This window comes from Neovison vison, chromosome 7 (genome assembly GCF_020171115.1).
Source record: "Neovison vison isolate M4711 chromosome 7, ASM_NN_V1, whole genome shotgun sequence".
Taxonomy (NCBI): Eukaryota; Metazoa; Chordata; class Mammalia; order Carnivora; family Mustelidae; genus Neogale; species Neogale vison.
Window position 1 is genome coordinate 17,079,007 of NC_058097.1, and position 16,539 is coordinate 17,095,545.

The 16,539-nt window shown below is 44.6% G+C and overlaps 1 protein-coding gene across 1 annotated transcript in view; it reads right to left on the reverse strand.

Annotated features, from left to right (window-relative positions):
• The window catches only part of CDH3 (cadherin 3), a 60,346-nt gene that overhangs the window by 19,432 nt on the left and 24,375 nt on the right, over positions 1–16,539 (reverse strand). The window contains exon 4 of the mRNA XM_044260057.1: positions 648–733. Coding sequence (XP_044115992.1) covers positions 648–733 — 86 coding nt within the window. The remainder of the gene's footprint in view (positions 1–647; positions 734–16,539) is intronic.

Below are 16,539 nucleotides of genomic sequence, written 5' to 3' on the forward strand. Positions count from 1 at the left end.
GTGCCCCAACTTTTTATTATTTTTTAATTTTTTGAACCATGTGGATATATTAGGTCTTTAAAAAATTAAAAGAGAGGGCGCCTGGGTGGCTCAGTGGGTTAAGCTGCTGACTTCCGGCTCAGGTCATGATCTCAGGGTCCTGGGATCGAGTCCCGCATCGGGCTCTCTGCTCAGCAGGGAGCCTGCTTCCCTTCCTCTCTCTCTCTCTGCCTACTTGTGATCTCTCTCTCTCTCTCTTTCTCTGTGTCAAATAAATAAATAAATAAATCTTAAAAAAATAAATAAATAAAAGAGAAATGTGGCTGAGTGCCTCGGGTTTGTCTTCCCAGAGGCTCATGGGATCGACATCCCTTCCTCCCGGGGTTTAGCCAGATGATACGAGAAAGAAGGAAAGGGAGATGGAAAGGGAATCCCTGGGGCAAAGGGTACTGGGCCGTAGCTCACAGGGCAGATCTCTGCCCCGCTGGCTTGACTCTCTAGCGCCCCTAGTGGGAGGTTGTAAGCTGTGGGCAACCAAGGGCCAGCCCTGCTGAAAGGGCAACATGGTTCATAATGGCCTCAGCAACCTCAAACTCCTGGCTAGCAGCAAGCTGGGCATGCACAGAGAACATCTTTCTCCTGTGTTGCAAGTGTACGTGGTGTTTTACCTGAACTGTTCTATCATTCTGCCCGGTGAAATCACCATCAGTGCCAGGCAGGGCTGACTCTTCCCCAGGACAGTCCACGCAAATCACTGTGGGGAAGAAAGAGAGTATTAGGAAAGAGGGGGCTTCTGGAAGCTATCCCAGCGGAAGCAACACCTGACAACAGCCCTCTGACTGTATCAAGGGCTGTTCCAAGCCAGAAGGAGACTGGCTTTTGTCTCCATTGTGATCAATTGTGAATTTCAGATGGGGCTTCCAACTTTGGTCTCGAGAGGGACAATCACTTTGTGGTTTGTGAACCGAGGCCCTTTCTTTCCTCATGACACCTGAAGAATCAAGATCACAGGCATTCAGCCCATCAGCCCCAGATGACCTAATGAGACACAAGGTAAAACCTCCTGGAGGCAGGAGGTTTTCAGCATTTTGGAAGACCACGAGTCTACCTACATGCAATACACATCCTGCTACCACACAGATGGCTCTGGACAACCTCTAGCTGTTCCAGTTTATCACATTCACCATGTTTTAGTTTATCATGCTCCCTGTAAATCCCCTCAGCTTGGCCACCCTTTAAATAAGCACTCGGAGGTGCTAACTACCATTCACCAAGCCAGAGTCTGGATCCATTTCATCCGGACAACTACCTTAACCACCAAGGTAAGTATTAGTTTTTATTTTTAAAGATAAGAAAACTGAGGTTCAGAAGCCACATCAGCCTGACTCTAACATATTCACTAGAGAGTGTTCCCTGATTCTGGCCCAGACACCAATGTGTCCTTTCACTAGGTTGCAGCATGACAAGGCCCACAGGGACAGCCACAGAAATGTCGGCGTGAGGCCTCCCAGTCGTCCTTTTTATGAAAAATTGTCCTTTAGTCTCAGATGATGATGATTGCTTTATTTTCTCCCCCTCCTTTCCTCCTCTACGATGATGATTGTTTAAAAAAAATCCTTTCTTGCGGCACCTGGCTCGCTCAGTTGGTAGAGGCTGCAACTCCTGATCTCGGGGTTGTGAGTTCGAGGCCCATGTTGGGTGCAGAGATGAGTCTGCAGATAAGGAAGGATAACAGATTTTTTTTTCTTTTAAATTTTATTTTTAAGAAATCTCTACATTCAGCGTGGGGCTCAAACTCACAACCCTAAAACCAAGAGTCGCATGGTCTACCGACTGGAGGAGCCAGGTGTCCCAAGAGATGAGTTTTTTTTTTTTTTAAAACTACAAAAGTAGGGGCGCCTGGGTGGCTCAGTGGGTTAAGCCGCTGCCTTCAGCTCAGGTCATGATCTCAGGGTCCTGGGATCAAGTCCCGCATCGGGCTCTCTGCTCAGCAGGGAGCCTGCTTCCCTCTCTCTCTCTCTCTCTGCCTGCCTCTCCATCTACTTGTGATTTCTCTCTGTCAAATAAATAAATAAAATCTTTAAAAAAAAAAAAACTACAAAAGTAATGTGAACACGATGAAGTATTCAAACAGTATATGAGTATAATATTAAAAAGTAAAATTCTACTTTTTTTTAAGTAGGCTTCACGCCCAGAGGGGAGCCCAATGCAAGGCTTAAACTCATAATCCTGAGTCATGACCTGAGCCAAAACCAAGAGTTGGACAACTTAACCAACTGAGCCACCCAGGTGCCCCTTAAAAAACTAGAATTCTAAGCTATAAATATCCAGAATATAAAAAGAGCTCCTAAAACCCAACATCAAAAAACAAATATCCAAAGAAGATACACAAATGGCCAGTAAGCCTATGAAAAGATGCTCAGAATCATTAGTTATTAGGAAAATGCAAGCATAAAGCTCAACGTGATACTACCCCACACCCACTAGGAAAACGATTTTAAAGTATTTTTTTTTTTAAAGATTTTATTTATTTATTTGACAGAGAGATCACAAGTAGGCAGAGAGGCAGGCAGAGAGAGAGAGGAGGAAGCAGGCTCCCTGCTGAGCAGAGAGCCTGATGTGGGGTTCGATCCCAGGACCCTGAGACCATGACCTGAGCCAGAGACAGAGGCTTTAACCCACTGAGCCACCCAGGCGCCCCAAAACTATTTTGGCGGGGGGGGGAATAACAAGTGCTGGCAAGAGAAGAAGAAACTGGAACCCTGTGGCACTGGCAATGGAAAATGGGCAGCTTCCCTGTGAAACAGTCTGGTGCTCCTCAAAACATAACCACGGTCAGCCGCAGGACCCCGCAGCTCTCTTTCCAGGTGCCCACCCCAAAGAACGGGAAGCAGGAACACACGCAGGTACCTGTATGACAGTTTCCACAGTATCTTTTTTCTCAGTGGCTGAGAGGAGCGAACCACCCAAGTGTTCACCGAGAGATGAACGGATCAACAAACTGGTATATCCACGCAGCAGAATACGATTCAGTTTTCAAAAGTAACACAGTTCTGACACGGGCTACAATATGGACGACCCTTGCAAACGTCATGGTACATGAAATAAGCCAGTCCGAGAAGGACAAGCGCGGCAGGATCCCGTGTACATGAGGTACCAAGAACGGCGGAGAGAGAGGAGACTAGAGGATCCCGGGGCTGAAGACGGGGAAGATGCGGAGCTACCGTCCCATGGGGACAGAGTTACTGTGCAGGATGACTAAAAAGTTCTGGAGATGGATTATGATGCTGGTTGCAAAATACTGGGAGTGTGCTTGAGCGCCACAGAATTATTTACTCTAAGATGGATAAAACGGTCAGCTTTATGTTATGTGTATTTTACTTCAATAAGAAAAAACAGCAGAAGTCTGATGTGGGCGTGTAAAACGGAACAGTCATTTTGGAAAACTGTTGGGTAGTATTTACCACAGCTAAATATGCACATTCCCCCAAGACCTAGCAATTCTGCTTCGTGGTAGAGACCCAGCCAACACACACACTCACCCGAAGGCACGTGTTACAATGTTCACAGCAGCACTGCTTCTAACAGTGAAAAGCTGGAAACAGCCCAAAGGTCCATTGAGGCAGAATGGATAGGAACACCATGGTACATCCACAAAATGAAATTAATCAGCCACAAGGACAGATGATGATCGGGATGAATCTCACAATCCTACAGCTGAATGAGAGATGCCCATTGCGGGGTGCCTGCGTGGCTCAGTAGGTTAAGCCTCTGCCCTCAGCTCAGGTCATGATCTCAGAGTCCTGGGATCGAGTCCTGCATCAGACTCTCTGCTCAGTAGGGAGCCTGCTTCCACCCCACCCCCACCGCCCTCTGCCTACTTGTGATCTCTGTTTGTCAAATAAATAAATAAAATCTTTAAAAAAAAGAGAGAGGGGAGGTGAACCATGAGAGACTATGGACTCTGAAAAACAATCTGAGGGTTTTGAAGGGGCTGGGGGTGGGATTTGGGGGAACCAGGTGGTGGGTATTAGGGAGGACATGTATTGCATGGAGCACTGGGTGTGGTGCAAAAACAATGCATACTGTTACGCTGAAAAGAAATTTTAAAAAAAAGAGAGGGGGGGGGAGAGAGATGGGGGGGGCCCTGGTGTGAGAGAGAACCGCATTGACATGAGGTTCAAGAATAGGCACAACAAACCTAAGTGAGTGAAGTTAAGACACAGGTCATCCTTCCAGAAAGGGGGCAGTGAACAGAAGGAGGAAGAAGGGAGGCTTAAAGGCATAGAGAGCGCCTTCAGCTCCACAGAACTCAGTGCCAGCTCGCTAGAAGCCAATAGCTCACAGAGAGCAGCAGAATCTGGTGGGGGAAAGCTGGAATGTGCCTGTGACGAGGAGAAGATACTTTAGACACCAGGTCCCCACTGAAGAGTGGTGGCCTGTGACATGCTTGGCCAGGAGGAGGGGAAGGAGGGATCTAGGCCAGAATCAGCTCCAGAGGGTCCTGGAGGCAGCAAGACTCCCAGGGTGACCCTGCCGTTCACAGCCTGCACACAGCTGTAGAGACCCATCTTCTGAGGATTCTGGCTTTGCCCGAGGGCTACAAGGACCAGAAATGCTATATCACAAAGGTTAAATCACCTTAATATAGGGCAATGGTTAGATAATCTATGGAACGCTTACTCCCCAGATTATTCATGCAAGTATGCAGAATTATAGTTATAGCAGAGTTTTTAAGTTATCTAGGGAAGTTCTTATGCTATGAAGTGAAAGACAGTAAGCAGACTGTAGAAAGGAATATATGCAACAATGCACATTTCAAAAGACTAGAAGGAAATGAAAATTTCCAATGAGTGGGGTTACCAGCAACTTCTTTTTTAAATTTTTCTGTCAGGGGGCGCCTGGGTGGCTCAGTGGGTTAAAGCCTCTGCCTTCGGCTCAGGTCATGATCCCAGGGTCCTGGGATCGAGCCCCGCATTGGGCTCTCTGCTCCATGGGGAGCCTGCTTCCTCCTCTCTCTCTCTGCTTGCCTCTCTGCCTACTTGTGATATCTGTCAAATAAATAAATAAAGTCTTAAAATAAATAAATAAATAATTTTTTCTGTCAGAGTTTTCTCTTAATATGAATTGTGCTGTTCTCCCCACGTATATTGGAGTCCTAACCCCCAGTACCTCCAAATGTGACTGTATGGGGAGACAAAGCCTTTAAAGTGACTAAGTTTAAATGATGCCATTAGGGTGGGGCCCCAGCCAGGATGGCTAGTGTCCTTCTAAGAGGAGGGAATCTGGACACAGTTACAGAGGGAGGAGAGAAGACAGCCATCCACAATCTAAGGAGAGAGGCTTCAAACAAAACCAAGCCTGCTAAGGCCTGATTTTTTGCTCCTTAAGCCCCTGAGTCTAGGTTACTTTGTTCTAGAAGACCTAACAAACCAATTCAACCTGTACCACTCTCAGGAGTCAGGAAGCCCTCCCCCTCCTGAATTCCTATTAACAGCTGATATTTAAGTAATTTTTAAATTTAATCTTCAACAAGCACCCTATGAAGCAGATTTAAGACCGTTTTCTAGAATGTGAGAAACAGATTAAGTGAATTCACTGAAGTTACTTACATAGCTAGGCAACAGAGGAGCTGGAAAGCAGCACCCAGACCTCCACGGCCCGAGTCACTGTCTCAACCACTACGGTTATTTTGTCTCTCTGATACACCCAAGAGTTTGTTTACTTATCTCTTCCCCACCTCCCATTTCCTGTTCTCCTTCTCCATCTATGGAAATGGAGAGTCTGACTTTTAGACGGCCAGTGAGGCAGTGCGGTACTTGGAGGAAAGCACTAGACTTTGGGAAAGTGACAAGAACACTCTCACAGGGTTGATGTGAGGATTAAATGATAGTGTAAGTAAAGGACTGATGAACAGAATGCATGTCAGGGTCTGCTTTGATGCAGTTAATGGGCACAGAGACCCCTGTAGGCACTGACATTAACTTACTTGGTGATCCTGGGTAAGGCACTTGAATTCTGTGGGTCCCAGAATCAAGTGTTTGCTCAAGTTTTGTGCCTGAGGCCTGCTATCCCTTGGTTTGAAAGGAGAGATGCATGCTATTAGAGTAATTCAAGATTAGTAGGACCAAACACACTTGCTCCTTGATGTAGTAAGAATAAGAAAAGCTTAAAGGGAATACCTAAGACTCCTTAGGTGACTCAGCATACCTTAAAGGTGTGTTAAGGATGCATACGAAAGTTCCCTAAAGGGGCGCCTGGGTGGCTCAGTGGGTTAAGCCTCTGCCTTCAGTTCAGGTCATGGTCGCAAGGTCCTGGGATTGAGCCCCATACTGGGCTCTCTGCTCATCAGGGAGCCTGCTTCCCCCTCTTTCTCTGCCTGCCTCCCTGCCTACTTGTGATCTCTCTGTCAAATAAATAAATAAATAAATAAATAACTATTTCCCCCAAAGCCCTTACTTGGAAACATCAATATACTGATAGGGAAACTGAACCAACTTATTAGGAATTCAGGTTCTCTCCTTTGGAAGATGGAAATTAGACTTCACAGAGCCATCTTTTCTTTTCTTTTCTTTTTTTTTTTTTTGAGATTTTATTTATTTATTGATAAGGAAAGATTTCTAAGACATACAATTAATTTAAACAAGAGACAAAGATCAATATAGTCTATGTTAACAAGCTAACATTTGTTTTTTTTATTGTAATTTGAAAAATACCTCCAGGAGGTGACCCAAAAAACTAGGCTTACAGGTAGAAAAACCAGCAGACAGGGAAAAAGGATGAAAAAAAAATTTTTTTTTTTTAACTGAATATCCTTCTAAATTCTGACCTGCTTGAATGCATTAGCTATTCAAATACTGTTAAAAAAAAAAAATTAACAAGTCCCAGGGCACCTGGGTGTTGTGGTCAGTTAAATGTCTGGCTCTTGGTTTCAGCTCATGTCGTGATCCCAGGGTTGCGAGAATGAGCCCCACGCGGGGGTCTCCACTCAGCACGATGTCAGCTTTAGTGTCTCTTTTCCTCTTCCTCTGCCCCTCCCACTAGTATTCTCTAAAATAAATAAATAAATAAATAATTTTAAAGACCAACAATAAACAAATAAATAAATAAGAATTAAAAAAAAAAAAGATCAACAGTCCTGCCTCCCATTCTCAAAACAGCCTTCTTCCTAAGGGAAGGTCTTCAGCTAGCAGGGGTGGGGTGGGGCCAGGTAAGTCTGTTAGTTGTTTCCTTTAACAAGAAGACTAGGAGTTCTCCAATCCTTTCCTGTCAGGTTATAGAGCTAGACGCTAATGGACTGACCCCTCTCCCCAATCAGAAGCATTAATCCCTCAAACTCTAAAAGCTGCCAGGAACACAGAAAACCTCTCCTTGTTTTCTACAAAAGCTGCCTCACCCTGTCAAATGCACAGGACATTTCAGTGTCCCGTTGCTGGCACATTTCCATTATTATATGGTTCCACATACTTGTAGTTGGCTGCCTATCCGTCTATTATTAGAGACGACAGTGCCAACAATCAAGGAGAAGTCAGTAGTCCTGCCCTCCGAGTGTACGTGCCTGTACTCTGGCTGCGTAGTCCAGCTGCATCAGAGGGCCCTGCCCGGAACAGGCTTTCTTTAACCCGCTCTGCCTGAGACACCCAGCTTAGTGCTTTCCTATCCAATTTCTTAGAAAATATCCTTCAAGGTGAATATTACTGCCTCCATTCTGACAACCCAGAAAACAAGAGGCTGCCTGGAATTGAAGTGCCTCAGAAAGCAGCTTCAGAGAGGGAAGGCAAGTACATGAGGCCCCATTAAATAGGAAGCAGTAGGACCAGATTTCAAATCCTAAAGGCAAGTAAATGATGAAGAGCATGGGATTTAAAGTCTAAAAGACTTGGGCTCAAATCTATATTGTGTGAGCATATGGAAGCCGTTTCCTCATCTGAAAATGGAATTACTATGACTTAAGTCCTAAGATTATTTGGAGGATTAAATAAGATAAAGCTAGCACACACTGAGCATGAGGTCTAGCTCACAGCAAGCCCTCAGTGAAAGGCACCTCTAGCCTACTCACAACTAAGTGAGGTTTCTGATTCTAACCCTGGTCCTCTCCCTACAGCAAAGAGAAACCATCTCTCCAAGTGGGCAAGGGGTTAGCCACAGCTAAATGCTTTACCTGAGGGATGAAGCATCAAAGCCAGAAGGAGATACACAGGACCACAGAGCCTAAAAGGGAGCTGGCTCAGTCTGCGCTAGGAGAGCACTGTTTTATAGGGGATGCTCCACGGTTTACGGGGGAGGCAGAGGATGGCCCCCACACGGACCAGCTAAACTGTGCAGGAAAACTTGCTGAGGCACCTGTAGGAACACGAGCAGCTTCTTCTGCAAGCCAGGAGTCACGGAGAGGCTATAACATGGTAAGCCCTGGGGCAGATCATGACAACCTCCTCCTAGATGTTTCCTGGCACCCCTGGGTTGGACTACTGGTTTCAAAATGAACTTGATCTGCAACCAGGTCTCATCATCACTCATCTCCTTCTACCCCACCTTCCAACAGCTAGTGAAGTCAGCTGATTTCCATTCCTGACTGTAGCCTAGCTCCACAAGGTCACACATCTTGGCCAAGTCATGGGGGCATGAATGGGCTTGTGTCAAACTTTTTCTGGGGCAAGTTGGTGAGCACTGATGAGCACATGGGGCAACAGTTCAGATCTTAAGACCGGAAAAGACACCTACACGTAGTTCTTCCACACCCACCTGGGACCTTAAAGCCATTTAACTAACTGCCTCAGACTCAAGAGATCCTGAACCACAAAGCCAAGGAAACTGATGGAGAGTTAGGTATTTCTATAATATAAATTGACGGCTTTTGGCACTGAGCCTTAGTACACAATTCCTAGAATATTTGGGGGGAAGGGAGTAAGTAAATTGAGACTGCTTCTAGAGAAATAATAATCAGAGCTCTGTGTATCTGCATTACATAAAAAGACATCCAGTGGAAGTGGGAGTCCATGGCCTGTGCTCAAAGCTCCTTTCTCTAAAGACCGTGCAGCCAAGCCTGGCCTCAGATCCGGAACTGGCACCATGATAAAAGTTGGGTGAGAAGAGTCAAGTCCCCAGCTGTTGAAAAAAAGAAAGCTTCTTAAGCAGATGCATAAGAACTGATGGATACTGCACTGAGAACTCATTCCAGTCCTGCCCTTAAGGTTGGAATTGCCTAGACACCTCCCAACTGCCAAGGGAACACCCTTGAAGGGCAGGAGATTGTCTTCTCAGCCACGACACGGAGGTACTACACAGTCTCAATGTCCAACTTTACTGGATGTTCTGACAAATATAAAGCCTCCATCTCTCTGGGAATAAAATGTCCTTCAAGTGATCAGTCTTGGCCAGTTTCTCTGTTGCTCTTTGGGCATTTAAACTAGAAGGGAAGGGGAGTGCCTGGGTGGCTCAGTCATTAAGCATCTACCTTTGGCTCAAATCATGATCCCAGGGTCCTGGGATCAGTACTACATGGGGCTCCCTGCTCAGCAGAGAGCCTGCTTCTTCCTCTCCTACTCCCCCTGCTTGTGTTCCCTCTCTTGCTGTCTCTCTCTATAAAATAAATAAGATATTTAAAACAAACAAACAAACAAACAAACTAGAAGGGAAGAATATTATCAGTTTTAAAAGTACTATGGCCAAAAGGTAGCTTGTGGGGGATGCAAGAGAGACAAACAAGTCTCGTTCTGGCTTGGCTTAGGGATATATCTAGCTCATGAAGCAAACAAACGCGTGCTTATAACTACTACCACTTTCTGTTAATGGGCTGGGATAACAAGTTGCTTGGGTAAGTGTACAAAACTGCCTTAAAAGAAGATTCTGGCATTTTCCCAAGTAAAGCTACATATAGAAAAATAGTTCACTAAAATACAAATTAAAAGAATGAGTGTTGAGGAATACTTTGGAAACAGGTGCTGCTATATACTGCCAGGGGTGGGGGAGTATGATTGGCATCTTTCAGACAATCAAGAAACCTTAAACAAGCCATGTGACCTAGGAATTGTGCCAGAAAGTCATTCCAGAGAGGACAAAACCCTAATGGGAAGGATATCCATAACTATTGCTGAAACTGTATAAAAAAATAAGTCAGTCACAACAACTTAACTTTCAAAAAATAATTACGTGTGCTACTGTCACTCAAACATTAAATATATACAGCATTAAGTATCATATACAGCATAAAATATCGTAAAAGAGGGCTGCCTGGTTGGTTCAGTGAGTTAAGCCTCTGCCTTTGGCTCGGGTCATGATCTCAGAGTCCTGGGGTCAAGCCCCACATCAGGCTCTCTGCGCAGCAGGGAGCCTGCCCCCCACCCTGCCTCCTTCCCTGCCTGTGATCTCTCTGTCAAATAATAACTAAAATCTTTTAAACAAACAAACAAACAAACAAATAAATATCGAAAAATAAAACCTATAGGCGCACCTGACTAGCTCAGTCCAAAGAACATGCAACTCTTGATCTCAGGGTCCTGAGTCTGAGCTCCATGTTGTGTGTAGAGATTACTTGGATGAATAAATACTTGAAAAAGAAAAAGAAAATCTATCAAGGAAAAACTCTGCTCTGCTGAGGAAAAAAAAAAAAAAAAAGGCCAGGTCACAAAACAGCCATTTACTTATTTATAAAAGTTTATTTTTAGTAATCTCTACACCCAAGGGAATGAACTCACAACCCCAAGATCAAGAGTTGCACGCTCTTCTGCCTGAGCCAGGCAGCCCACAAAACAGTCATTTACAGACAAAACATAAAATATTAATATTTTTATACTTATAAAAGAGAACAGGGGAAAGGGGGTTGAAAAGACAAAGACAGAAAGAGAATGGGGCTGAGCCCGGGTACCAGGAAGGAGGCCTAGCTTTCCCTAGAACCGACTATCCCAGAGGGAGAAGATACCCAAGATGATGGACAGTGAGCAAGACCTGGAGGAAGGCGCTCCCCGGGGAGAGGGAGTGGGAGCGACGGATGCTGGATGCTGGCGCGAGGGGAGGGGAGGGGTAGGGCCCGGGGAGTCCACGCGGCAGGCTGGGAAGCCAAGGGGTTCACTGACCCAGAAGGCAGTTAGTGCCTTGCTGGGAGATAAGGCTCTTGAGGCCCCTGCACGGCTGTCGTCAGAGGACCCAGACTCTTGTTCTCCCAAAGCTGAGAGCAGAGCTAGCGGACTCACTGCCCTGGAGGTGTTTGTAATGACTCATCACCACCAGATCACCTTTTTTCCGGGCACGCTGTGGAGTCAAGCATGGTGCTGGAGCCAAAGGCTTGGTGGAAGGCATTCGTAAGTGGCCAGCTGTGCAGCAGTGGCTTCACACAGCCTGACTGCAGCCGAGTGTCGCTCTACCTCCCACACGGCCCCGCTCAGAGCACCGCTCCCCCTGGACCTGGAGCTTCCAGCAGAGGGAGCCCTCGAGGCTTCAGGGGGCCCTTAGCATGGAGCCCATGAGGCCGGACTGTTAAGAGAGCAGGACTAGAGGGGGAGCCCTGAAGCAGTGAACTCTGGCCGTACCCCTCAGATCAGTCAAGGAACACTTGGTTAGGGGAAATGGCCCAGAAAGATCTAGTGAAAATGTTCATTTGAAATGTCAGAGGGGGGCGCCTGGGTGGTTCAGTCTGTTAAGCGTCTGCCTTCAGCTCAGGTCATGATCCCAGGGGTCCTGGGATGGCGTCCTGAGTTGGGATCCCTGCTCGATGGGGAGCCTGCCTCCCCCTCTGCTCTTCCCCCCCTGCTCGTTCTCTCTTTCTCTAATAAATAAATAAAATCTTAAAAAAGAAAGAAATGACAGGGGCGCCTGGGTGGCTCAGTGGGTTAAGCCGCTGCCTTCGGCTCAGGTCATGATCTCGGGGTCCTGGGATCGAGTCCCGCATCCGGCTCTCTGCTCAGAAGGGAGCCTGCTTCCCTCTCTCTCTCTCTCTCTCTGCCTGCCTCTCCGTCTACATGTGATTTCTCTCTGTCAAATAAATAAATAAAATCTTTAAAAAAAAAAAAAAGAAAGAAATGACAGAGGTCCTTTATGGATGGTGGGCTTCCATTCTGCCTATCTTCCAGTTTTTCCATAAAATATATTCGATCTGCTATCAGAATGAGATGTTGAGATCCCCTTCCCCCTTTACTAGAAAAGTTATATAACCCCATGTTGTTGAGGAGAAAGCAATTCTTTCCTGGAGATTTCTTTTTGCCTCTCTGTTGGAAACTTTTTGCAAAGAACTGCATTACTCAGGTTCCTCCTTACCCTTGGGAGCTGGGTCCTCCCTTAAAATCCTCAGGGAAAAACCCAAGCTGGGCTTACTCCACAGCACCCTGGGAGTTTGGAATAGGGCTGACTCAAAGTTCAGCATGAGGTGTGCTGCTTGGCTTGTGGATTCCCACCCTCCAAGACCAGAACAGAGATCCTAGTGATCACCCTGGGATATCTGGGATGGCAATTAAGGGTCTGTTGGGTAAAAGCACTGGTTCCCAAACATAGCTGAATGATTCACCTGGAGAACTTTTTCAAAAACCCAGATATCCTATTTCCAGCCCACCCATCACTTCTGAATCAGTTTCTGAAGATGATCTCAGGGAGGCGGTTTACTGGTTTTTTAAAGTTTCTAGTTGTCTCATTTATTTCTCCAAAGAAGTTAAATTGGAATGGCTTTTTGAGGGCACTTCAAAAGATATTATTATCAAGATTTCAAATATCCAGATCCTTCTTCTGAACACATGTATCTGTCATGTCTGCTTATGCAGTATTTCCGCTCGACTTTTTTTTTTTTTTTTAAGATTTATTTATATTTGACACACAGAGAAAGAGCACACGCACACAAGTAGAGGGAACATCAGAGAGACAGGGAGAAGCAGGCGTCCTGGGTGCCCCAAGTGGGGCTCCATTCCAGGACCCTGGGATCATGACCTGAGCTGGAGGCAGATGCTTAACTGAGCCACCCAGGTGCCCTGGATTTTTTTTTTATTTTTTTAAAAGATTTTATTTATTTATTTGACAGATAGAGATCACAAGGAGGCAGAGAGCAGGCAGAGAGAGAGAGGAGGAAGCAGGCTCCCTGCTGAGCAGAGAGCCCAATGCGGGGCTCAATCCCAGGACCCCGAGATCATGACCCGAACTGAAGGCAGAGGCTTTAACCCACTGAGCCACCCAGGTGCTCCTGCCCTGGATGTTTTAAAGATATCTTGAAATCAATTTGTTGAAAAGCAAATCTATGATATTTATTCTTGGCCCAAATATGATCCTTTTTCAAGGTCCCCAGAGAATGACATTATCATGTGCTCAGCTACTCAAACCCAAAATCTGAGTCCCAGAAGCAGCTCAAACTACCTGGGCTGAAATGAAACTGTGGCTCCATCACCAACTTTCAGCAAGTTTGTTTCCTCACCTATAAAACTGAATGATGTTAATAATAGCTGACTCAGTTAAATGACTTGGTACTTTGCACAGTGCCTGGCATATGGTCAGCTAGCAACATCACCTTCCAGACTCCCTTTCCCAGTCACCAAGATTCATGCCTCTTCATCTCTACGCCCACTTCTTTAGTACATACCACATCATATTTAGCTTTAGTGAGTCTGAAAATCTCCATTAAAAAAAAAAGGATATTTTAAAGTGCAACAAATCATACATTTGAGAAAATGAGATGACCAACTTTCTTGTTTGAAACTCATCAATGGTGTGCCATTGTTCTTAGGATAAAAAACAAAATCTTTAATGCGCTCAGTTCCCTGTCTCCACTCTCTAGCCACGTTAGTGCTCTTCTTAAATGCAGCATAACCCCCTTACCACAGGACCTTTGCCCACCCCCAAAACAGTGTCTCTCTACACTCCTGCTCCAATTTACCCATTTAACTCCTAACATCTTTCAGATCCCAAGGCAAGTTACTTTCTCAGGGAAGCTCTATGTAACTGCCACAAAATTTATTACAACTGTAATTGTATGTTTACTCGTTATTATCTAATTGTCTATCTCCCTTACTACTCTCAATAGTGCCCAAAGGCAAAGACTATGTTAGAATTTGCTTATCACTGTATCTCAGTACTTAGCTCCATGCCTGATACAAAGTAGGTGTTCAATAATGTTGAGCCAAATATGAAAGTCCTGTGACCCAGCAGTTTTGCTTCCATTCTGAAGAAATACGTATACAAACTATTACCATGGTAAGAATACTGCTACTTTACCACCGCTAACACCTAAACATTTATTTATTTACTAAAGGCTTTTTCATACTAATGCATTAAATATACACTAGAGCCTTATCAGATTCCCATAATTATCCCCATTTTACAGATAAGGAAACTGAGGCACAGAGTTTAAGCAGCTTATCCAAGTTTCCACAGCTAGTTAGACAGATTTAACCCCAGCCCTCTGCAACTCCAGCTCAGGCACTCTACACATTAGAACATACTTGTACCTTATGCAAATTTCAATTGTAGAAATTTGAAATGGTGCCATAAATATTCAAGGTGCACTTTGTATGCAAAGTTTGAAGAAGTGCAAATCTCCCAAATAATGTAAAGTCACATAATTTCACAACTGTAGAGACTAGTGAACTATAAGCACTGCTCTAGCTTCCCTACCCCAAATACATACAGTTCACATATATTCACATGAGAATATAAGTCTTCAATCATGGGAGTTATGAATTATTTGAGGTTTTCAAGAATTTATCTTTTAAATCATGCAACTGGGGGCGCCTGGGTGGCTCAGTGGGTTAAAGCCTCTGCCTTCAGCTCAGGTCATGATCCCAGGGTCCTGGGATCGAGCCCCGCTTCGGGTTCTCTGCTCGGCGGGGAGCCTGCTTCCTCCTCTCTCTGTCTCTGCCTACTTGTGATCTCTGTCTGTAATAAATAAAATCTTAAAAAAAAAATCATGCAACTGCCCTCTACAATACTGTTTATTACAGCGTTATTTGGGTTTAAGAAAAAGTCCATAAGCACTGCTTGGAAGAAAAGAAGATCATAAATGAATATCCTCTTCAAGAATGGAAATCCGGGGGTACCTGGGTGGCTCAGTCATTAAGCTCAGATCATGATCCCAGGATCCTGGGATGGAGCCCCATGTCAGCCTCCCTGCTCAGCAGGAGGCCTGTTTTTCCCTCTCTACCTCTCCCTGCTTGTGTTCCCTCTCCCCCTGTCTCTGTTAATAAATAAATATATATATATATTTTTAAAAATGGAAACTGGGACACCTGGGTGACTCAGTCAGTTAAGTGTCTGTCTTCAGCTCAGGTCATAATCCCATGATTCTCGGATGGGGTCCCATATCAGGCTCCAGTGGGAAGCCTGCCTCCCCATCTGCCTGCTGCTCCCCCTGCTTATGCTGAGTCTCTCTCTGACAAATAAAATCTTAAAAAAAAAAAAAAAGGAAATCAACTTTTCTTCAGCAAAATGCTTGCTAACTAGATTTTGACATCTAACAAAACTGAGAAAATTTCCATTTTTGCTTTGACTGAATGTCACATTTTCAAACTCTCAACACCCAAGGAAAATGATGCAAGCGCTGAGATTTTACAGTTTACTTATGAGTTAAGCAGCTTACATTTTTTCAATTTTTTGATGACTTCAAATGCTTCTGAGACAATCAGATAATTAAGTCATCAAACAATGGTTACCGTGAAAAACGAATGCTTTTTAAAGATTTATTTGAGAGAGAGGGAGAGGAAGAGGCGAGAAACAGATTCCCTGCTGAGCAGGGGGTGCACATGGGGCCCGTATTCCTCACCCTGAGATCATGACATGAGCAGAAAGAAACCAAGAGTCTGGCGCTTATCCCACTGAGCCACCCAGGCGCCCCCAAAATAATGGTTTTTAAATGGCATAGTAACCTTATTAACTTTACTGCAAAGCCTGTCATCTTAAAGGTGTTATTCAAACAGAAAAGTTTAATTTATGTGAATGGGGTTAAGATGAACAATTCATGTGATCATCCTTCTACAACAGTCTTTCCTAATAAGGTGATTCCTGATAGTTACGTTTCTAAAAATCCAAACACTTTACAATTTTTATGATAGCTCCTCCCCACTTCCACATCTGTAAAAGATAAAAACAAGGGCTTAGCTAAATAAATCATAGTATATCCACCATGTAGAAGACTGTTAAAAATAAGATAGATGTGTTCTTAACAATATGGAGAAAGATGTCTGTGATTCATTAAGTTAAAAAAGCAAGTTACAATGTTTATATGCTTGAGATAGCCCAATTCTTGTTCTAAAAATTCCTGAATGCACACATAAATTTCTTGTCAAGAAAAAGGTCCACAAAGATTCACATTAAACCACTGGATGTGCTTATCCTTAGGTAGGAGAACTGAGGAAGAGAAAAACTTTCCTGTGTTTCTGATTTGATTCTGTTCAGAGGCAGTGGAGTTCAGTGGTTAAAGCTTGGGTTGCTTAGATCTGAATCCAAGCTTTTTATCAGTTGTGTGATCTTGGGCAAGTTACTTAACCTCTCTGGTCTCTTTTCTCATCTGGAAAATGGGGATAATAATACTACCTACTCCAAGAGGTATTATGGTGATTAAACATGCTAATACATATAAAACGCTAAGAGCTGTAC